The sequence below is a fragment of the Simochromis diagramma genome, unplaced genomic scaffold, assembly GCF_900408965.1.
Source record: "Simochromis diagramma unplaced genomic scaffold, fSimDia1.1 OVJJ01000304.1, whole genome shotgun sequence".
NCBI lineage: Eukaryota > Metazoa > Chordata > Actinopteri > Cichliformes > Cichlidae > Simochromis > Simochromis diagramma.
The window spans coordinates 6,238,627-6,262,090 of NW_024387030.1; the positions used below are offsets into that span (position 1 = coordinate 6,238,627).

Here is a 23,464-nt window from a genome sequence, read left to right on the forward strand (position 1 = left end):
CAAACATGATAGTATATTGTACAAACAGGAAAAGTATCTTGTTAGAACAATAAACCTTTCACGTTATAACGTGATACACTTGTATTTTTCTTTTGCCTGGGTGGCAGCTCTACGCTTCCGTAGGCTGAAGTAGTCTGAGCATGCGGGATTTTAATTTCTCTGTCTTCTGACGTCATAATTTTGTAGTGTGCACTACACAGAACATGCCACTAGGGAGCATACATCTACTATCTTTTAATTTCGTCATTTTACACTGTTGTAATAAATTCTGTTAAGTGTGTGTGTGTGTGTGTGTGTGTGTGTGTGTGTGTGTGTGTGTGTGTGTGTGTGTGCGTGTGTGTGAGAGAGAGAGTGAGAGAGAGAGGGAGAGAGGGAAAGAGAAAGAGGGTTAATTAGGGACTCTAGGAAGAGTTGGATGCATTTTAATGGCATTCATAAGTAGGGGGTTAAGTATGCATTATTCAGCATAACTATAATTGTCCTGCTTTATCCTGCATACATATATTACAATGTTTATATCAGATAAATTGAAATCTAAAAATGCTCTTGAGGTTGTTAGAAGTGTATTCCCTTTGATGAAACAAATTTTACTATCGTGTTGTTTTGAGGTTATACTGCTGACAGAAGCATAAACAAAAAAAATGTCCCTGAATGAACCAGAAGGATATAGCAAGTCATGGAAAATAAAATCAAATGGTAAAAGAGAGTTCTAACGCAATTATCTATTGAAGTATGGAGCAAATACATCTTGCAAATCAACACTAAAGACAAAGCAAAATCTAATTGCTGCCATGCTATCAGTCACCAGTAATTACCTTTCTTCTGTGTTGGGTAAATGGATGCTTCAGCTATCCTATTACGAGCCTCGCATTAGGAAAGGTATACGAACATAATAAAACAACATAGCTCCCTTTTTATTGTAAAGCCATCCCTACTTATCCCACTGATGAACGTGAAATTAAAACGCAAACCTCAATGCAGCAGCAATGTTTTAAACCATCAAGAAACAAATCAAAGCACATACTACATCACCAACTGTGACAATTTGCTATATTGTATGAATTAAATAAAGTAGAGATAATTCTGTTTACTTATACACTTATTAGGTACTTTAAACTTAGTGTGTGTGTGTGTGTGTGTGTGGTACTTATTAGAGTACCTATATAGCTGAGAGATTTCACCTTTTTGCTTTTACTTTTGCACATTATATATTGACAATAGATCTATACTTAACTGTTACTGTTTTCCTTCAAAGTGGGCTCAATATTGACTCAGAAATGTAGTCTCTTTGCTTTTGCTGCTGTCCTCTCTGCTCTTTTATGGATGCTAATAATTAAACAATTATTTCTTCTTAGGCGTGCAAGTAATTAACTGTAATTTGGCATCTGAATCGAAATATTTACTACTATTTTTCTGCTTTTCTGTAGAACAGTACATTTGAAAATTATTGGTAAAAAATATCAATATATTTTAGCATTGAAAAAGCTAACTGACTATTACAGAAACATAAAAATGATATTGGCAATTGACAGTACGATTAATTTAGGACACCATAAACCTTACACGTGTTAACCTAATAAAGTTGTTAACAGTGTGTTAACAGCCGTGTGTGTATGATTGTTAGGGTATACTATTAAACACTTTTTGATGAAATTGTGTATGAGTAGATTTTTACAACTAAAACACTTTTTTAGGCTGTATTTTTATCTGGGTGCAGCCAAAACAAACTCCTAACTCCTAAAAGAGTCTCTGATACGATGCACTGGAAATTTGCCGCGGCCCTGGTTTTTTCACAAAATGAAAGCCTTCTTGTCCAATCGCAGCTCAGGTCACCGCCCGTTTTCAGCTCTTGGAAGTTCCTGGACTAATCAGCGCTCGCCTCCGTGTGTTCAGCCATTTTGTAAGAAAATCAAGCAAGTCTGCCGCCCTACCTTCGCTTCAGACCTGCAGTTTTTTTCTTGTGCAATGGACGGGTAAGTGAAAAGAGCCACACTTAACACTTATATTTATAAGACGAACCGATCGCGGAGTAACTTCTTATCTTATTTCGGTTGCTTATGGACATATTGTGATGTTTGAAGTACCTTCACCGTACCGTCGAAATAGAAAAGTTAACTTCAAACAGTTTTTTTCATCAAAACATGCAACAGTTAGCAGGAGCGTAAGCTAGCTAGCAGCTGCTAGTTGTCGCTAGCGTTGGCTAACAGTCAATACTAATGTGAATGTTTTAATGCACTTATTTTATTTATTTAATTATCGTAAACGTTAGTAACTCTAAGCAAGAGTAACTTAATTTGAGTTGTGATAGGAACATTTGCCTTTATTTAAGGAAGACAATGATAGCCTCTTGTTTGCTACGACGGACATTAGTTTTTGGCTAACGGTACCTTTGTAACTTGGTTTCACGGGAACTCGAGCGCTAGCTAAAGCAACGTGTCTCATTTCCGCGTTCATTTGTTCGCGGAGCGCCAGGGCCATGTTGAAGATGTCTGGCCTTAACATTTGATTGAATCGGGGACTTCTAAACAGAGTTATCTAATCGCAGTAGGATACATGATAGCGTATTGTTTAGTTCGAACGTGTCCTTCTCTTCTGATCGTCTGATGTCGTAAGTTTGAAGGACTTCGAAAGTAGCTCATAGACAGCTTCGCATTCGCCCTCGGCGTCTAGTTGTAATTATAGGTGTTTTTCTTTTTCAATTTTTTTTTAACTCACACAAGTTTACTTGCATCTCTTTTTAAACCGTTATAGCCGCCTAGACACTGACTTGTACCCTCTGGGATCCGGCTACGTCCCTGAAATTGAGTAAGTACATTTTTGTATAGTTTTGTCTTTGTGTACGACTCATTTGGGTTCCTGTTGCTCTTTATGGCTTTAAATAAGGAAGTCGTTTTCCTTTCGGGCTAACAGTGTTGTAGGATTGTGTGTGTTTTTTTTTTTTTTTTTTCCGATGCAGTTGAATGTTATGCCGCATTGATAACAATGACTTAAGGATAGTTTGTGAATGGTTTTCCTTATTTTTTTTTACTGAGAACTTTCTTTCTGTTTTGCAGCAGTGTCCATGACATATCAGCTGGCACAAAGGTAGGCAGTTTTGAGTCATCTTCCTCTTGGTTGCTTATTTCCTTTTTTATTTTACAGTATTGCACTCCTTTACTACAGCATAAGTAATGACTCCCACTTGCTGAAATTAGTATGTAGTGTTTTTAATTCCATATATGGTCTTGTAACATATATAGTTGTGACTTTTGGTTTGTGTGTGTGAGTGTGTGAGAGAGAGAGAGAGAAATGTGTAATATTGTACAAAGGTGTGTTTTTCAGAATACAGTGACAATTTCAAAGAACTGAGCCAGCTCTGGTGGCACGTAGTGTATCACTTTGCAAGCCTCCTCCATAATACAGAATACCTTTCCAAAGCTTTTTCTCATGTGTAATGAAGTTGCAGGTGAAGACTGACTTGCTTTTTAAACATTCATGAAATAGAGCTGAATGGTCAGCACAGAGGTTACAGCAAGACGGTGGAAGCGGATTATTCAATAATTATGTTAGCATAGATTCTCAGAGGTGGGGCTTTCATGTTTTCCTGTTCTGTCTCCGTTTGCCTGTGTGGCTGTTGAAATGAAACTTCCTGTTGTTTATTTGTGTGTTCCTTAATAGTCTGTTGGTCTTATTGGAATGTGGGAAAGCTGAATTCTGCCCTGACTCTTGTTGTTGCTCAGTTGTGTTTCAATTACAGGGCTATGTAACCATCATTGCTCTAACAAAACCACAGTCTTATCTAATGTTAAATCCTTAGCAAGAATTGGACTTGTAAATTAGTCACTGAGCTGTTGTATTCTTGTGAAACTGAATGTTTGTGCATGCAGACTTGACAGGAAGAAACCACACCGTTTCTTCAGCATGCTGCTGGTTGTTAAAATTCCTGTTTTTGCTGTAATCTTTGGTAACATTGCCTGGAGCAGCTCAGTGTAGGTGGACTAATTGAGCTCAACCTAGATCTGTAGCCATCCTCCCGGCCAAAGGTCTTTACAGTGTTTGAACAAGCACTCTTATACACACCCCCAATACATGGGACACACCCCACCCCCTCTATTCATTTCAGTAATGCCTGTTTCTTTTCATCATGTGCACTAATACACGATTTAATGATTGCTGCTTAATAGTGAGGGTTTAACTCCAGATGAGATTGTTTCTTCTTTTTAACTACTTCTGTTTTTGGATTTAAAGTGCTGCGGTAATGATGACACTGAGTTATGGAGCCCTGCCTTGCTGGAATCTGTAATTATTCCGTCTGGGCAGAGTGTCTGGCATTCCGCGGTCACATTCCAATCTCCCCCCTCCAGCCCCCTGGCGAGGCACAGCTCCCTGCCCCCTCCAAGTGTGAAGGCTGATCACAGTGAACAAACATGCCTATACCTGTGCTTCTCTCCTTTGTACTTTTCCTGAGAGAATACACCAGCCAACCCCCTATAACCCTAAATAAGGTTGTTTGCAAAAGGCAGGGCACATACAAATAAATCACCTCAGGTTTAGTTTCCTTACAAGATGAAAATGGGGTTTGTTTGTGTTTTCTTTTTTCTTTCCCTTCCCTATGTGCTGCAGTAGAGTTGGAGAGTATGTGTCCCTTTCCCTCTTTTGCTGATGCAATGCAAACCAGGTTTAACTTGGTGAATGGGACAGAGAAATTGCTTCTGCTACATGTTAACTTTTAAAAATAGAGTTCAAAGTATTGCCGTTGTCAGTGAAAGGAAGCTGAAGTTTTGGTGTGTTTGCCAGCAGTGTGTCATCACTCTGAAGATTATTGTTATCCTGTCCACATCCTAAGCAAACAAAGGAAGTGAACACGTTGATACATTTATTTGGGCTGTGTTGGACTTCAAGCAAATGCGTGGTCAGGTCTGTTTTTCTTCTATAGGCTTAGCAAGCACTCTGACACATCCCGTTTAAATGCTCAATTGTAACACAAGTCTCCATTTTGTGAGTGACTTGATGCTCCTGCTCTGCACCGTGGACTGTCTTAGCTCTGCAGTTGTTATTATTAGAATGAGGAAGAAGGAGGAGGGAGTCGACATTTAACAGTAACCTACAGTCTCCCCAGAGGAAGTTTAGCGAAACTCTGGAAGCAGACCTCATCTTGCTGCTCTTCCTGTTTGGAACCAGTCTGCTGAGTGATAAGTGTGCCGCTGCCCGCCCACAACCAGCGAGTCAGGCTGGAGCCACTTCCTTCATTTCTCATGGTTTGCATCTGCTATTGGGCTGAATTATCGGGACCAATTTCTTCCCACAAATTGGAACACACCATTCTCATCTGTTCATTGTAATCAGTGTTGTCTTGTTTATTTTACTTTTTTATTTGTTGTTGTTGTTGTTATTGTTATTATTATTATTATTATTATTATTATTATTAATTTTTTTTTTTTTTACTTTTGGATCATAAGTCTAAACAGTACACTAACCCATTACTCATTTATATTTTAGACTGATTAGTTCTGTCAGGCTGTGTAGAAGCCAGAGTATTTATACCACTGCTTGTAGTACTGTCTTACTGCAGTGTTGTTCTACTGTTTGGAGGCATGACCAAATGTTGTCTCTCATAAGTTTTTGTATGCAGGCTTACCTGACCCCACCCTCTATTTAGATTCACAAGGTGAAGAATGCTAGCAAACCTGCATGACTGGTTGTTGTTTAAGTGCTTCGGGGCTCTTCAACTCCCAGAGAGTCCCCCGGGCTACATATGTGTGTGCTGCTGCGTAACAATGTCCCTAGTCTCAGCTTGAACAGGACCTTCATTGTAGAGTGTTGTAGAGCTTATGCTGCTGAGCCACTTCTTGTGACTGCAATACTTCATCTCACTCAGCCACAAACACACAACCATGTGAACAGCCCTGAAACAGCACTTTTTATGTACTAGAGAGGGAGTCTGTAAAAGGCAGACAGTAGTCTAGTGTGGACTGGAAGTGTCCCCATCTTGTCTTGCGATCCAAAGGGCTTCAGTGTGTTATCCCTGCTCCTGATGGATTATGAGAAGATGGGATGTACTCACCGACAGCTATTTGGCCAAAACCTGACTGAATATTGTCCTTCAAGCTGAAAACTACCTGTTCCAACTTAAATGTGCTATGCATAATTGTGTTTTATTGCACATTGTCTCAAAAAATATGGCCTATTGTTACAGTGGCTTGAGGTTTGGCAATACTGTAAATGGCGTTTAATGGAATGGGAAGTCAGATATTCCTGCTGACATGATAGTTCACTGGATTCCTCCTAGTGAGGAAGGTGGAGTTCTTCTCAAGTGTGTTTGCTCAGTTCTCTTTTGGTTATCAGATTACTTCCTGCTTGATCACACAATAGCTTAGTAATGTGAGAACCGTGCTCTCCACCTGCCAAGCTGTGCCTTCATTGGGTGAACGCACTGAAGTGAACCATTGTTTCCTTTCCTTCTGCAGAGGGGATCCGACGAACTCTTTTCTTCCTGCATATCCAACGGACCCTATATCATGAACTCAGGTAGGGGGTTGCCATGGAGGGGTGAATCCCCTTTTTATTGAAGTGCTTGACGTGTTTGTGTTACCATGGTTATCAATCCATTATTCAGGAAGAACCGGAGCCTCCTGTTCCCTCCCTGATTGTATCTGCTTCTGTTTTCTCTTGCAGCCAATGGCAACGACAGCAAAAAATTCAAAGGTGACGTCCGCAGTCCTGGTGTTCCATCACGTGTGGTCCATGTACGCAAGCTGCCCAACGATATAAATGAGGCTGAAGTTATTGGCCTGGGGCTGCCCTTTGGGAAGGTCACTAATCTGCTGATGCTGAAAGGGAAAAACCAGGTAGGAAAGACGGTTGCCTGTCTGCTTACCAAACTGTATGACTTGCAGTTTTGGTTGAATTCTTTTTTTTCCCAGGCCTGAGCCGAGGGATCAGCTTTCTATCCTTCTGTCCTGACCTAAAATTATAACAATGACCCTTTTGTTACATCCTTGTGACTTTGTTGGTAGATAGACACTGCTTGATGTTAAGATTTTTTGGAGGAATACAGCAGATCACGAAACACCTGTTTTCTGTTTGAAGTAGTTCTATAACCAGTAATACTGTAACTATGTTAATTGTGTTATTTTATAATGGTTAATAACAGATAAAAAGAATCAATAAGAATGTTAAATTTGTTGCATTAGGGTGTCACCTTTGTTGTATGTGATGGGATAAACAAAATAAGTATGTTTATGTCCCAGGCATTCTTGGAACTGAACAGCGAGGAGTGTGCACAGACGATGGTGAGCTACTACTCCTCTGTTACCCCTGTCATCAGAAACCACCCCATTTACATGCAGTACTCGACCCACAAAGAGCTCAAGACGGACAACTCCCCAAACCAAGTGGTAAGGGTTTTACAGCAGCGGCACAGATCTGTGCACTTTATATTTATTTTAATGGTTTGCATTTGAGGCTTCATCAGCTGTTTAATTTATTGCTTGATGCTGGGATTCAAGTTTTGGCTCCATACTGAAAAAATGCATATTGAATAACTTATTTACATTTGTTAAAAATATCGTTTTGTTTTACAACATTATGCTGCACACATTCACTCGGTGGTACTATCCTTTCACCACTGATGCTGAGAAGTATTTCTGTTTCTCCTTAGCGTGCCCAGGCAGCTCTGCAGGCAGTTAATGCCCTTCATGGAGGAGGAATGGGAAGTGTGGCCATTTCTGCTGATGCTGGTAGCATGGCTGGAGCAGCGGCAGCCCAAAGCCCTGTGCTCAGGGTCATAGTGGAAAACCTCTTCTATCCTGTTACCCTGGATGTACTCCACCAGGTAAAGGCAGCTACTACAGTTTTTTTTTTTTTTTGACTGGTCAGAGATGTTTTAAGTAACTAGTCTGGGCATGCCCCACCAAAAAAAAAAAACATCCCTCAAATCTTAGCTGTATAGCTACTGATTTGACCACTCATTGTCTAGTACTAAAGTCTAAAGCTGTTTTGCCGTTCTTATTTATTTTAGGTGTGTTTAAAATTATGACCTTTATAATCGTGTCTCTCCTGCAGATTTTCTCTAAATTTGGTACAGTGCTGAAGATCATCACTTTTACCAAGAACAACCAGTTCCAGGCTCTCATCCAGTATGCTGATGCCATGACAGCGCAGCATTCCAAGATGGTGCGATTGGTTCACTTACTTTTTTGTCAGCATGGGACTAAGATTAGGACATTTTGAAACAAAGCAATATCATTATAGGGCAGTTAGTACACTTTGGGAACAGTCGCTCAGACGTCACTAGTTAAACTCGCCACTGTAAAAACACACCAGATATGTTATCTCAAGTTTAACAGAACGCTGTTTTCTTTAGTCTCTGGATGGACAAAACATCTACAATGCTTGCTGTACTCTGAGAATCAGCTTCTCCAAGCTTACCAGCCTCAACGTCAAGTACAACAACGACAAGAGCAGGGACTACACCCGACCAGACCTTCCAACTGCAGATTCACAGCCCTCCATTGACCACCAGACCATGGCAGCAGCTGCGTTTGGTAAGAATGTAGTCCATTCTTTTTTTGAATTAGAATTCGCAGGATTTACTTCACTGTCATTCTTTTAATTTATATTAATAAAAAAAAAATCTTACTTCTATATCTTGTTGTTATAGCTGCACCAGGTATAATCTCAGCCTCTCCCTATGGTGGCGCTCATGCCTTCCCCCCAACCTTTGCTATTCAGCAGGCAGGTCAGTACAAACAAATATATTTCCTGCTATTCTGATTCAAATGTCTGTATTTCAGTAGTTTATTCAGACATACTTATAGCAGATAATCTTCATGATTAAATTATTTCTCAGGTTTTTATCTACGGATTGCATCGAGTTGAGAGTAATTTGTGGTTTACTGCTCTTAGGTCTCTCAGTACCCGGTATTCCTAGTGCCTTGGCGTCCCTCGGTGTGGGCCCCACTGGCATGGCGGCGGCAGCAGCGGCCGCTAGCCGGCTCGGCCTGTCAGGGCTTGCTGCCGCTGGGGGCCACAATGTCTTGTTGGTCAGCAATCTGAACCCTGAGGTCAGTACACATGCTATTAAACAGCTCTACTACCTTTGCTTTTGTTTTAGTTCAGTGCTGAGCTTCATTCAACAGTTACATTGCCTTTTGTTTACACTTTGGCTTGTGGATCCACTTGATCAAATGAAACGAATGTTTTTACGCCTCATGTCTTACCACTTCACGTGATTGCACGAGGAACTACCCTTACCACTATTTTTAATTGCAAGGGGGTCATTAAGTCAAAACCTCTTCCCTTTCAGGACCTCTCTGTGTTTGACCAAACCTGCTGCGTTTCTGCCCTGCCACTTTGCTCACTGTGAATTTTAAGTTTATTCAAAAAACTAACTTCTTTTTTTTTGTGTTTTCTTTAAAGAAAACTTACTATTTCATATCTTCATTTTTGTCCATTAGTTAAAATCATTCTTGAGTTGTTGGGGAGACAATATTACTTTTTTGGTCTTGTTTTTAAAGCAACACATCATGTACATTATTCTTGTTAATAGTGTATAAATATACTAGTAGTCTTTAAGCTCATTACATTTACTGTAGTTAATGTAGTCAATACACTTAGTTTGGTTAATTAAGGATTCTGTTTAAGTTCTTTGAGAATTATTAAAATTGATGCTCAGAATTTTGTTTTATATCATTCTCTACGTAATCTAAACAAACATGACATTTAATTTAAAAGTACATATTGTCTCTGCCTTTTTTCCTGTATTTCATTGTTAATCTTTTTTTCTCTTCTCTTTCTCCTAGTGTTCCCATAGTGACAGTGCATTTTAATTTAGCCAGTTCTACTGTCTGAAGCACTACATTTCTTTGTGTATACTGACCTTGTTTTGTTTTTTTACTTCCTTTTCTCTCTCTCCTTTCTGTCCCCCTAATCCCTCTTTTTGGTTTTTTTGTTTGTTTTTTAAACCCCTCACTTTAAATCTTGCCAACTGACTGCACGCCCCATGACCAATTGTTCCCTCTCTCCTCCTGTCACTCCTCTGTTATTACTACTGTAACCACCTCCTTCCATCCACCCAACCCTTTTTCCTTCCCCTTACCATTATCCCTAATTTGGAAATCCCCCACCACCACCACAAATTGAAAACACATACACTACATTGGCACCTCTTTGACACCCTGATTTTCATTTTATTTTATTTTTATTTTTTTGCCATGATCTACCTCTCCATCATCTTTCTTCCCCCCCATCCTCACATTTCTCTTCATCCTCTTATGCTATTCAAATCCTTCTCCTCTCTTCATTCTCTTCGTCCCTCATGCCTCTCCTTCCTCCATGGTACTGTGGCCTTCCTGTGGACCTCGCTGCCTGTGGCCTGCGGACATGTCCCGACTCCACTCCACTGTCCTCCACTCCGCTCCGTCTCTTTTCCCCTGTCCCCTGTTCCCTCTCCCCTTTTTTGGCCCCCTGCCCCGCTGCTCCCTCCTGCTGTCTCTAAAGAGCGTTACGCCACACTGCCTCTTTATTCTTTTCGGTACGTTATCATCCTTTCATCTCCTTTTTTTATTACTACTGTTACCTGGCAAGGTGGGCATGTCTTGTCTCATGTTGTTGGCTTTTATTTATTTTTAACCACTGATGGCTCATCATCAGAGTACAGGGCTATGGCGGGTGGGGGTGTCTGTTTGAGGGTTTGTATGACCTGTTTTGGTTGTTGTGGGTTTGTGTGAGAAAAGTATGGTGAGAACGCCACAAAGCTGCAGCATTTCATTTAATTTTTAAAAGCTATGATACTTGTCCATGGGCAAAAAACATTTGCACTTTTTCCATCTTCAAAGAGCAAAGCCCTTCAATGTAAATATTGCCCCGCTAAATAGAAATGTGGGAATGATTTTGTTTGGCAACGAGGCAGGAGGCTGATCTAAATTTTAAAGCATCACCATAAAGAAGAGGATAAAAGTCAAACCTTTACTGGTTCTGCACCAGCCAAATTTAGCCATAAAAAGTGGTCAAATTTCATTTTTACATGCTGATTGTTTTTCAGTGATTCTCTCTCTCTGCTGCACTAGAATGATGAAATGCTGCAGCTTTTTTTTTTTTTTTTTTTTGATTATGGGTTGACATAATCTCAGGATTATGTCACAGTTTTATTCTCTTGCAGTTTTTCTCAGTTATTCAAATGTAGGTATGTGCATGTTTAGTTTATTTCTGCATGTCTCTGTTTAGACCCTCAAGTTTGGGAAGTAATCAACTCTATCTTCACAGTAGAGCAATCAAATTGATCACTACTACTCGTTTTACTAATCTTTGATTTTTGTCTTCAAATCACGATTTCTCCCCTCTTAAGGCATTTTAGCATCCGTGTGTAGTTAGTTTTAAGAGGGCTTATGTAGGAATGGTTACAGGATACCCATGCAGAATTGAACGTAAAGATTATAGAATAGCCTAACGGTAACTTCAATCACACGGTTTCCTTAGGCTTAGTGTGAATATTTATATCTGATTTAATGGTTTAAATTGTTGTTGTTGCTGTGATTGACTGTGTGGCTCCTGGTTTAGGCATGATGCGTGTAGCATTTGCTGGACTTGCATTGTGATGCTTTTCCCCTTCCTCCTTAGGTGTGTATGGCGATGTGATGAGAGTGAAGATCCTGTTCAATAAAAAGGAGAATGCTCTAATCCAGATGTCTGATGGCACACAGGCTCAACTAGGTAGCAACGCTGCAGCCCTACAAAACACAATTTTCTGTCTTTGATCTACCACTTTCATCTTTTTTTTTTTTCTTTTTTTCCTCCTCACATTATTATACTGTGCATTGTTTGGAGCCTTTGCTTAGAAGGGTAATTCAGCTCCTCCTGTGATAGACGGCTGATTATCTGCTTATTGTTGTGGCTGTTTAGAGTTAAATTAAGTGATTGAGAATGTGCTAACAAATTTGATAGACAACTTGAAAATAGGGTGTTGAAACCATGTTTATGTGACTTATGTTTTTCAGCTATGAGCCACCTGAATGGCCAGCGTCTTCATGGCAGGGCCATGCGTGTGACGTTGTCAAAACACACAACAGTGCAGCTTCCCAGAGAAGGCCACGAGGACCAGGGCCTCACAAAGGATTTCAGCAACTCTCCACTGCACCGTTTTAAGAAGCCTGGCTCCAAAAACTACTCCAACATTTTTCCACCCTCTGCAACACTCCACCTCTCCAACATACCGTGAGTGTTAACCTTAGCGTCATTTCTGCTCTAACCCAGCAACCTTTTGCACACTAAGCTTTTTCCTTCAGGTGTTCGTGACATTATTTCTCAGTATGTGGAGGAGGGGGTGGTTTTTATATTTAATCCTGCCTTGTTGTTTTACAACTTCAGAAACTGAAACCTGCAGCTTAGTAAACAAACATAAACCTACAAAGCTTTTTAACTTCTCTGCTGTTTTGCTTTCAGGCCTTCTGTGGTGGAGGATGATCTCAGGAGGCTATTTGCCAGCTCAGGAGCAACAGTCAAGGCCTTCAAGTTCTTTCAGTAAGTTTTAGTCCATTTAAACCCAATTTTCTCAAATTGTTTGTTTTTTGCGGCTGAGTTCTTCTTTCTTCAGAACACTCTACAACCTTAATTTAAAGCAGGCAATTTAACCAAGAGCTGCTGTAAAGTGTTGGCCTTTTTAGTCTGATAGACACATGAACTAAACCTAGTTTTGAGAGTACAACAAAGCAAATGGTGAAAAACCCACACACAAGTGGGCTGGATCTTACACTTTGAGAACAAATTGTTCAAAGTTTTTTTTTTTTTTTTTTTTTTTTTTTTTTTTTTTTTTTTTTTCTTTCTTTAACAGAAAAGATCGCAAGATGGCTCTGATTCAGATGGGCTCAGTCGAGGAGGCAATAGAGTCCCTCATCGAGTTCCACAACCATGATCTGGGGGAAAACCACCATCTTCGAGTGTCCTTCTCCAAGTCCACCATCTGAGTGCCTTTCCTTTCATCCTCCAAGTCTGTTGCCATCTGAATGCTACCACTCTCGAGGTTGCATTCAGTGGAAATGGCCACCATTACCTATTTATAGCTGTTTCTTTGATGAATGTTGCTCCTTTCACAACAAATCATTCACCGTCATTAATAGGTTCAACATTGTTTATTCATTGTGATTCTCTTCTAAGCTTAAGAAAATGGGTGGGGGAACAACTTAATTTTTTGTTGGTTGATGTTGTAAAGTCTTAAGTTGATGTCAAAGCTTTTTAAATTAAAGTGTAGAAAAATAACTGACATAAACTGGTAGATGACTTTCGTAGATCTATTGACTTTTCAAAGTGGGGAAAGCAGGGATGTATTAATGAGGGCTCCACTTAGGTAGGTCCTATTTTTAATACAAGCTGTTTCACAGTAATCATTATTATACCTTTGCTTCCCCACTGGGACAACTCAGAATGCCTATTATTAAAAAAAAAACACATATTCTTCTGCGTTATCCTTAAAAGAAAAGCTCCTGAATTAGTACACTGGCATCCTTTCATGTGTTACTAAACATTGCCTGTTTAATTTATCTGTTTATCTGACAGCATTCTGTCATTTAGAGACTCCTTGCTTAAACTCTAGCGTTCGTTCTCACAAATCCACAACAATGACGGAGAGAGCCACAATACCTGCAAAAGACTTGTGTGAACAAGTACTGTCAGTAGCAATGCCAGTGAGGTGTAACCGCACTTTGGAATATTCTTTCTGCCATTGTCACTAAGAGCAGGGTGTGTTTGTTGCACAATGCTGATCATAGGACTGCACACCGCTCCTCCCACAGACACTCAGAGATCTCTCATAGATGTTTCAAATATGCAAAATGTTACTATCTACATTATTGCTGTTTAAGGCATTCTCTAGTGAGCTGTGCATCTAACAGATGTACTAGAGACATGCACAGTGATAGTGCTGTGACTGCACGCGCTCGTGTGCTGAAAGTCTTACATAAGGTCCAACCTAGTAAGAGTGCTGTCACAGCTTTTGTGGGTTAAGTGGCTAGGGTGTTCATTTAGCACAAACCTGACACCTTTGGATGCTGTCAGATTATTGGAAGGGATTGCATGTCTGAAAGGGGCTTATCGCGTTGTCCTTTAAGCTTTGTTACACTTGCTAGCTTGTAACAATGGAAACTCATGCATTCTTGCAAATGAAACAATTCATCTAAAACTTGATAAAAGCTTTATTAGGAGGTCGGGATCAAATCCAGTCTAACATTTAATAATTTTTCCCCCCACCATAAGTTTGCATATGGGGTCCTGGGAAAGAGGCAACATTCTACAATGAAACATGTTTGTATTTTCTTTTTCTTTTTAAATTGGAGGTAAAGTAGAGGCAGCTGTTGAACTGTCCTTTTAAGACCAAATCACTTAAACACCCTCCGCCACAGATGTATGCTTATGTGGATGAATTGTATCCGCACCAGACACACTTCAGCATTCCTTTTTTATTACAGTAGTTGTGTTGAGATACGTGTGTGTGTGTGTGTTTGCCTTTTTGAAATGCCACTTAGAACCTGTTTGGCCAGTGAGAAACGGTTTGAGACAAAGGATTAAGTTTTGACTCGGAGACCATAAAACTTATTTCCCAGCATCCATTTTTATTTTACTGTGTGACTTTCCACCTATTTACTTCTGGGGATCCATACCACTATCAAAGGTTATTCAATAGTCCTGTTTCACAGCAGCTGTTTTATGTGAAATGGAAGTAAACACAAGTGTTACTAATGATATTAATGAAGGTTTAAGTGCAGAGCCACAGTTAATGTGATTAACAACACCCTCCTATTTCATAACAACATCACTGCTATGAAAGAGGTCTGGTTGAATGCATTCTTTCGCTGTCTTTCTCTCTACAGTCTTGTGCCTTACTTTGAATTTGTTCCAGACAGATTTGTTCTGGCTTAATTTGGTAATATATGGCTCTCAATTTTTATTTTATTTTTTTTGTCCTTTGGTTTGTACCAGCATTGTTAAAATGGGGAAAAGTGGCTCATTTAATCTTCTGTTTCTTGTTTAAAAAAAACAAATGTTTATCTCTGTATGCATATAGCCCCATTATATGTATCTAGAAACTATGAATGTAAGTCAGTTAGATGCTTAATATCCTTGCTAGGTGATGTAGCTCTGTTAGGTGTATTGTTGCAGGTGTAGAGCTGTATTCAGCCTTTTTGTCTTACAGTCTCCTATCACTTAGTCCTCAGGACAGTTGTTTGGAGCCTCATTTAACCACATTACGTTCATATATATATATAAATATATGTGGACACCTATATATTCATTTATCTCTTTTAAATGTTAAAATTTACTTGTATCACTTCTAAGCTTAACTGATAGCTATTTGTAGTAGCTGGGTTTGATTGCTATCTCAGTGCCTTGACTCCTTAAGTTTTTAATTTAAGGCTGAAACGGGCACGATTAGTTGATTTTGTTTACCTCTCATTCAGGTGTTTGTATCTTAGCCTGTCTACAAAGATGCCTTTATCCCATTATATTCAGGTAATCATACCTGTGAGAGGGCAGCTCTGACTCACTTGTCAATTGATGGTAATAACAGTCTTGAATGGTGTTTGAAACCCCAGTATATCTTTTTTTTTTTTTTTTTCCCCCTTAAATTTATGATACCAGAATTGCAGGGTGAGAGAGTCCTCACCCAGTACCCTGTCTGTGTACACTTATGCCACAGTCAGGTGCGTTTAGTGCACTTTTTTCTCAAAAATAGATCCACCACGCTGAAGTCTTACACGTTGTCACATTCCTGTGTGCCTCAAGCACCAGTTTCCACAGCCTTGACCACTGTTGTCTTGGACCAGATACAGATGTGCTCTCTCTATTTTTGTAAGATTCTTATGCATGATTTAACAAAGCTTCATGTAGCTGCAGACGGTTATTGCTGTTAAGGACCAAAGTATGTTCTACCCCTGCTGTTTTGTAGCGTTCTGATTTCTTAGGAGTTTTTTTTTTTTTTTTTTTTGTCTCGTCTTTCACCCCCACGTTACAACAAATACGAGGCAGTTCCAAGTTCTATTCCTCAGATACTTTGGAAAAAGTCACATTAATTTAAATTGTCTTTTGATTAACAACATATACTGTATATTGTACCCCTTTTGTTTGATTGACTTTACAAAGAGCCTACTTTGGTAGAGATCGCTTAGAATGAATACTTAATTGAACCGCAGTCCTAGCTGTGATGTTGTGTAGAAAAATTGTATGCCTTTCAATTTTGTTAAAAGCTTTTACTTTTCTCTTTTCTTTTTTTATATGGGGGCTGGGGGTGGGGGTATTGTATGAAGGGGGTTGATGGTTGTATATATTCATGTTTTTGTACCACAAAATCATTTGGAGTATATCCACATACGTTCAAAACATGTATATTTTGATAAAACAGCACAGACCTATTAAGCTCTCCTGAGCTGTAAAACAGAAAAAAAAAAACTTTTGTAACACAAAGACATTAAACCTATATGAACACAGAAGTGTCTCTGTATGTGCCCCACTCCCCCTTGCCATTCTGATCTTGTCTCTTGCATCTTCTGCTGCCTTCAATAAATCTTTAGTTTGTTCTTTCTTTCATCTGGCCTCATTTGGTTTCTGTCTCTTCCTCGCTTTCCTTCTGTACCGGTTAACATCTTGTAACATTTTCAACATTTCTCATCCTGTTTACTGCTGGTGGGTTGTATTTTGTCCTTTACTGTGTTTCCAGCTTCATACTCATCCCATCTAAACTTGACTGACTGCTCATCTGGACTCAGCGCAATCCTGTTACAATTCCTTGATGAAACTGGTGAGTTAATTGGGGATGCAGTGCTGGATACTCACTATTCTCACTGATTCAGAGTAATCCTCCTGTGCTCTCGTTTGACCTTTTCAAGTTTAAAAAAAAAAAAAAAAGCCTGTATTTATATAGCGCTTTACTAGTCCCTAAGGACCCCAAAGCGCTTTACATATCCAGTCATCCACCCATTCACACACTGGTGATGGCAAGCTAGCGGGTCTAACTCGGGAAGGAGGGGTGTTGCTGTGGAAACCAAGGTACTGTATCTCATAAAGTTAATAATTAAGAAAAAACTGGAGTATAGCTGCCCAGTATATCTGGCATCCATGCTTTATCAGAGGTGCCCTGGGATGCGAGGAGAGGTGAACCCCAAACCCCTGTGAGTAATTTTAGGTGTACAACTTTTTGGCCACTAGGGGGAGGTCTTGTTCTCTGGTGGTGATCAAAGGTTTCTGAACAGAGGTGACTTTACCTGCCACTCACACAATGTCAATAGTTAGTGGCTTAATCTCAAGTGCTTCCCATGGCTTTCTGGCATTATATCCTTTTTTTTTTTCCCTCCTTGTCTCGCTATCCTCCTTTTTCTTCTACTACTTCCTTACAGAGCAGTGGAGAGGATTAACCTCAGCTCTTCTTTGCCTTTGGGGGGGACAAATGAGAATAGAACTGAGCCCAGTGGTGTGTATTTGTGGCTGAGACCTGGATTTTGTTGTATAGAGCCAGCAGCTCATCGAGTGCAATCGTAAATATAGCGAGCTCCAGCTTGGTTTGAATTTCACGCTCGTTTTTCCCGTGCCATTACATTGTGCAGAAAAGCATGCCTTGAAGGTCATATTGAAGAAAGATGTCAGTCGGAATATTTGATGAGCACAGCCAAAATGGGAAAAATCTGCATGATATTTTGGCATGCTAAACTAAGGTGGTGTTAGCCCAAATGTGCATTTTCATGTTTAAAGTCATTAAAAATTGCAACAAATCTCACGTTTAATGTTCACCTATGTTTTTGATGCTGCCTCAGAGACTTTAGTTTGCTTGCAGCATCTTTCCATTTCACTCTCTACTAAGACTGATTTGAAGCAGAGACCTGTGTGCACAGAAACCTCTTTGGAATATACAGAAACTCAAAGACATTACATACTTGGGTGGAAGGGTAACTCAAAGTAAGATGATCCAAATGTAGATACGTAATGTTCTTAGCTCACAGAATATGGTGCTTTGATCTAATTTTAAACTTTCATGCAGAACATTTTTGTTCCAAGACTGCTCTGATTCACAAGTTACTCGACACCAAAGAAGGCCTTTATTTTTATTTATTTATTTTTTTTTACTGCTCAACTCCTTTGCACTGTCTAAAGCACACAGAAAGTGCACTGCATGTGCACTTTAAACATAAGTGTACAATTTGTGTAATCATACCCCACCTGCCCTCCCATTTGTTTCCCAAATACAGACCCTTGGGGTGTCCCTTGCTTGATCCCGCTAGTGCCCATGTGCATGGGACTAAATGAAACCATGTGGCGTAGTAATTCAACCACATCTGGCAACATTTATTTACATTAGTACTGCGGTCTCTAATCAAGCACGCCCTGGCAAACATAAAGGCCACACACAAATGAAAACCTCATGCTTAATGAATGGGGGCAGGGTGGACAAGTGGTTCAAGGAGCTGTTCTGTATACAATTTCTGACATTTTCAATCCCTAAAGCAGCCATTTAAGTCAGGAAAACGCTGAATTTGAATGGCTGGTTTGTGAATGAACCATTTGAAAACACATTGGACTTTCGAATCTTGGAGCTTACTCATGTCTATAATTTATTTCTCTTGAGTAGAGTTAAACTGCAGTGCAATCACAAGCTTAACCAGCAATATATTCTAGGATTTAACACCACATTAAGGAGGCATGCACCCTTATGCTGACTCTCTGACCAACACTCTTAGATTTAGGTTCACCTAAGAGGCTGTAATATCAGAATCAACTCAACACTGTTTAGTCTGTATCACTTACATGAGCTTTAGACTCGCATTAAGCGTGTAACAGTTGAGGAGGAAAAGTATGAAACTGAGGTGAAGGATGTCTTTGGTCTATAGTGTTTCCTCTTAAGAAAGCCATCAGGAGACTATCCACCTGTTTACATATGCACGCCTCAGACAGATGTTGAATAATTCATACACAGAGGCGGACAACATGCAGCTGTATTTGGGTTATGGGGGTGCATGGGTTCTCTCCCTGCCTGAATTTGAAGCCCAAATTATAGACATTACTTTGCAGGCAGAGCAGGGCAGAGGAAAAACTAGGCCACTTTGCATAAAGGGTCCAACCAAGAGGCACAATGAGATGCGAAGGATGGAGCAGTAGAAAGCTTAGATTTAATATAACAGGGCCTTTTAGGTTTGGGAAGTTTGGAACAAGTAATTTGGGTTTGATTTGGGGGAAACTGTCTTTTGTAGGAACATCAAAGTTGGTTAGAGGTCGCTCTTGAAAACCCTTTTACTCGCTCGTGATTCTGCAAATTGTATTTCTCTCCTTTCATTTTCTTAACGTGGTAATGCCCTTCTAAAGAATGCAAATGAACTTGTTGAAAACTGTTTTCTGCAATCAATTCTCATTTTGTTGAGACTGGATTGATCCTCGCTGGAGCTCATTTTGCACAACATAGTCTTATCAACACGTGTTCGAAAACGCATGGAGCGCTTTGCGGGAACCACAAGTGTAGTTACTATTTCGTCTTCCTTTGGGGGGAGACTAAGTACCTGCGATGGATACGTTTTTCGCAGAGTAGTCTGCACATTCTCGCAGGACAGAGGCATCAGGGGTGGCAGGGCTCTGTCAAACAGCTATCTGGAGGTTTATGGCTCACAGGTTTTAGACTCGGTGCTGCCTCCGCTTGCCATTTGGGCCTAATGGACACTGATGGAAAATGACTCCACTGTTCCAGCGATCCATCAGACGCCCTCTTTCTCTCTCCATTCATCAGAGAGCGGCTTTCAAACAGTGAACTTCGTGGGCGATTTACATGCCCCGATAAGATGCAAACAAACAGTCTTTAGTCAAATTGATGATTGTGGTGAAAAATAACAAAGTCAACTTCAGCTATAATTTACCATTTCCCTATTTGGGGGGGGGGATCTTAATGTCAACTATTTATGCAAAGATTTCGAATTCGTGTCACAAAAAGTAATTTAACTACCTAGAATGAAGCGTTTAAGTGACTTCAGACTTTCCACTATACATCTCCGGCTGCATATGGCCAGGGCGCAGTGAGTCAGCCAGCCACGAGTCCCCAGAGGGAGCGCAGCACAGCACGGCTCCAGACCCCGCCCGCTCAGAAAGAAAAGCGAGCGGGAGATGGAGAGAGGGGGTGGGGGTTACTTACACAGAGTCGGGGTACCTCTGAGTGATGTTGCCGCTATAGGTGGAGGTTGCACGGGAGCGTGTTGGGATTAAAGCTGTAATCATCGACGGCTCCCTGCCTGCGCCGGTCAGCGTGACGCACGGAAAGACGCGCAGTAACTGGAGTTACGTTGGATTGGAGCCAGTGGCAGCGGAGGGATCACCAAGTTGAGACGCCGTGAGAGCTTACGGTTGTTTAACAAGGATGCTCCCGTCTTGCAAATGTTATTTTGTGACAAGTTTGAGCAAAAAATAGCGAAAAGGAGCGCGCTTTTGTGTGCGGAATGCATTTTCTTGAACTGCAATAAGAGAAAAGGTCAAGTGGACGCAGTTTTAGGCTGCAAAGAGATTTGCACCGTGGAACAAGCGGAACAAAGCGTGCGCCAGGCGCAGCAGAAATCTGGGTAAACAAATATGACGGCCGGTTCTGGCGTTGTCTTAGGTCTGCTGATGAGCTACGATATCACCGACAGAATTGTAAACCTCGGATGAATTCTGGAGTCTGATTACCATTTTTCTGAAAAGGGAGAGAAAGAGAGCGAACGAGCGAGAGACAGGACCTAATCCAGGTAGCGCATCTCTCTCTCCGGCTGCGCGTAATGGGAGAAAACTTTCGGACCTTGCAGAGGAGACGCACCAGCAGCATCTTGCCGACGACGACGCTTTCGTAAATACCATGTGAATTCTTCTGTTTTATACGCAATTGGCCAAGTTTGAGAGTGAATTTCAAACATTCAGTATGACTTGAAACACCCCCGAGGTTATCGGAACTTCAAGCATCAAGCCAGTTAACCACCGAGCCGATTTTATCAAAAGACGCGCAGAAGGACATTGATGATCTAGAAAGGATTTCTGGAGCAGCAGCAGCGCAGTGAAAGCCTGATATCAGTTAGAAATAAAAGACTCCCCCCTAGATGTCTATGATGTTGTGCCAGCTCGGGCAGAAGTGTGTGATGGAGGTGGTGTTGCTGGCCATCCTGTCTTGGGTGTCCGTGTGGGCGGAGGAGAAGATCATATTTGACAGACACGCTGTTTACTGGAATAGCTCCAACCCCAAGTGAGTTTTAGTAGGAGTTTGGCCTGAAGGTGTGTGTGTGTGTGTTTGAAACATTGTTTATCTAGGCTACCTGCCTGCTATAGATGCCCCTCAAAAACTCTCATTACTCGCGTACACCTTGAAATCTTTAAGAACCTACACATTTCTCGGTCTTTTGTCATGTGCTGTCTGATCACATCAGTCTTATTTACATTTCATTTCTATTTAAGCAGCGGTTTGGCAGAAAGCTGCAATATTGATGTTTTAACAACACACACACACAGAGGCAAATGAAAGTGTGTGTGCGTTTGTGTGAACCTTGGATATTTTATTCTGTGGCACAGAGAGCTCCTTTTGTTTTAAACAATGAGGGCATCCTGCCTCATCTTCTCAACAGTGTCTAGAGACTTAGTTTCTCTCTCTCACTCACTCACTCACGCGCACGCACGCACACACACTCACACTCACACTCACACTCTCTCACTCTCACTCACAGCTTTTACCTTTCTTTCTGCTAATTTCTGGCTCCTGTGCCAGTCACACAAGTGCACATTATTTCTTTGTGAATTCAAGCACTTGTGCAAAACCCACATCCATAAATAAACACAAAGCCACACAAGGATGCACGCGCATTAACACACACACAACACACAAATGGTTGTCTTTAGCCGGCTCTCTCTCATTGACATGGGGCAGAGCACACTGGGTCCGTCTGTCTAATGGTTTGTGACAACCTGGCCAGCCTCTTTCTCTCCATCTCTCTCCCTCCAACCCCTTCCTCTTCTCTCCCCTCTCTCTCCCCCTCTTCTTTTTTTGCCTCCTTCTTTCTCCCAGGTAGATAAATAAACATTGAAAGTGCTCCCTCTCACTCACGGCTGAATTAGTCCAAACTAACTGCCCTGTCTCTCTGCAAAAACCAAACGCGCGCACACACACACACACACACACACACACACACACGCATACATACACAGAGAGCGCTAACAGGCCTGTCTCTGACTGCATCACTGTTCCACAGAAGGCTTCTCAAATATTTAACAGGCAAGGGGGAACATTTTCTCCCTTTCTCGATGTCTCCCTCTCCCTTTCTGTCTTTCTTTTCGTCGTTCTGTGCACCTGCTTTCTCATCACACACATACACCAACACATTGCAAACGTCACAGGGAAAATTTAAGCTATACTGATGGTTGCTGGGGGCGCTGTTATTCCGTCAGGGTCGTATGGTGAAGCTGAAGCAGAAAGGGGGTACATCAAAAATGCATTGCTGCTAAAGCAATGAATCTAGGCTCTGGAGCCCTGGCGAGGTTGGTTCCCCCTGTTAGACTCTGGCTCTGTCACTGCTCATGCTGCGCCTTTTTCTGCACACACACATACATGCAGGTCCATCCCTTGCTGTAATCCTTTGAGGATTACAGGAAGTTTTATGAGAGACTCAAGACTGGCGAAAAGAGATGAGAATACTGACACTAAAATCATTGGAGCTTATGTAAAATTTAAAGGAGGATCTGCTTTTTTATATATTTGCGTTGTTTCTTTTTTAACAACTTTGGTTAAATTTGGAAAGTTTTTGTCTGTTAAACTAAGGATTTCTCACAAAGTTATTTGCCAGGTGGTGGATGCAATAAAGTCAAACAAGACAAGAAACAAGAGCAGACAATCAGGTGATCAGGCAGATAAAGAAAACTATTAGGGAGGGGAAATCAAGGTTATTGTAACCACTGTCATTTCAAAAATATAAAATCACTACAATGACTACAAGTCCTTTATTCAAAGTATTTATAAAGTATAGGCACATATATATTTCAGCAAAGAATAGCACTTCCTTGTGATTCTTTTTCATGTTAAAGATGACAAGCTTTGTCTTAACGTAGCTTGTTCTTCAAGGTGAAAACAGCTTTATGTATAAAATATAATTTTAGGATAAGTATTTCAAAAGATCGCTCACCTATTAATACACTATATTGTGATTTAGTCACCAATAACCGAAGCTCAGAGAACAAATGCAACAGTACTGCACCGCATCCGAGCAGCAGCTATTGTCTGAGGCAGTGAAATGACACAAACAGCTTGGAAAATGAACAGCTGTGTGTCTTAATTGATCACACAACATCAGGCACGCAGCTTGTATTGTGCGTTGCCTCTTCACATGTTCATCAAAAGTTTGCTCACACCACAACAGCTCGAGAAGGGTGTTTTCTGCAAGGTCACAAGTACTGGGTTGGAATTTGTAGAACTGGTAATCAGTCAATCTGAAGTGCAGCTTTAACTTTCTGGCATGAG

General features: G+C 40.8%; 2 protein-coding genes across 4 annotated transcripts in view; both read left to right on the forward strand.

Annotated features, from left to right (window-relative positions):
* Positions 1-1,892: 1,892 nt before the first annotated feature.
* ptbp1a (polypyrimidine tract binding protein 1a) lies at positions 1,893-16,549 on the forward strand. 2 transcript variants are annotated; one of them, XM_040042716.1, is made up of 16 exons: positions 1,893-1,973; positions 2,752-2,805; positions 3,054-3,084; positions 6,447-6,507; positions 6,655-6,827; positions 7,230-7,376; positions 7,640-7,813; positions 8,044-8,154; positions 8,345-8,525; positions 8,642-8,719; positions 8,887-9,044; positions 10,480-10,513; positions 11,599-11,691; positions 11,976-12,192; positions 12,421-12,498; positions 12,809-16,549. In XM_040042716.1, the coding sequence occupies exons 1-16, from the start codon at positions 1,966-1,968 to the stop codon at positions 12,939-12,941; spliced, it is 1,731 nt and encodes a 576-aa protein (XP_039898650.1). In that variant the 5' UTR covers positions 1,893-1,965; the 3' UTR covers positions 12,942-16,549. The 2 variants fall into 2 exon arrangements, with proteins under 2 accessions (XP_039898650.1, XP_039898651.1); XM_040042717.1 differs by lacking the exon at positions 1,893-1,973 and adding an exon at positions 2,002-2,608.
* Positions 16,550-18,798: 2,249 nt separating this feature from the next.
* LOC120740384 (ephrin-A2-like) overlaps positions 18,799-23,464 on the forward strand; it is an 85,785-nt gene continuing 81,119 nt past the window's right edge. For both annotated transcript variants that reach the window (XM_040042720.1, XM_040042721.1), the window contains exon 1: positions 18,799-21,205. In XM_040042720.1, the coding sequence (XP_039898654.1) occupies positions 21,063-21,205 (143 nt within the window). In that variant the 5' untranslated portion in view covers positions 18,799-21,062. The remainder of the gene's footprint in view (positions 21,206-23,464) is intronic.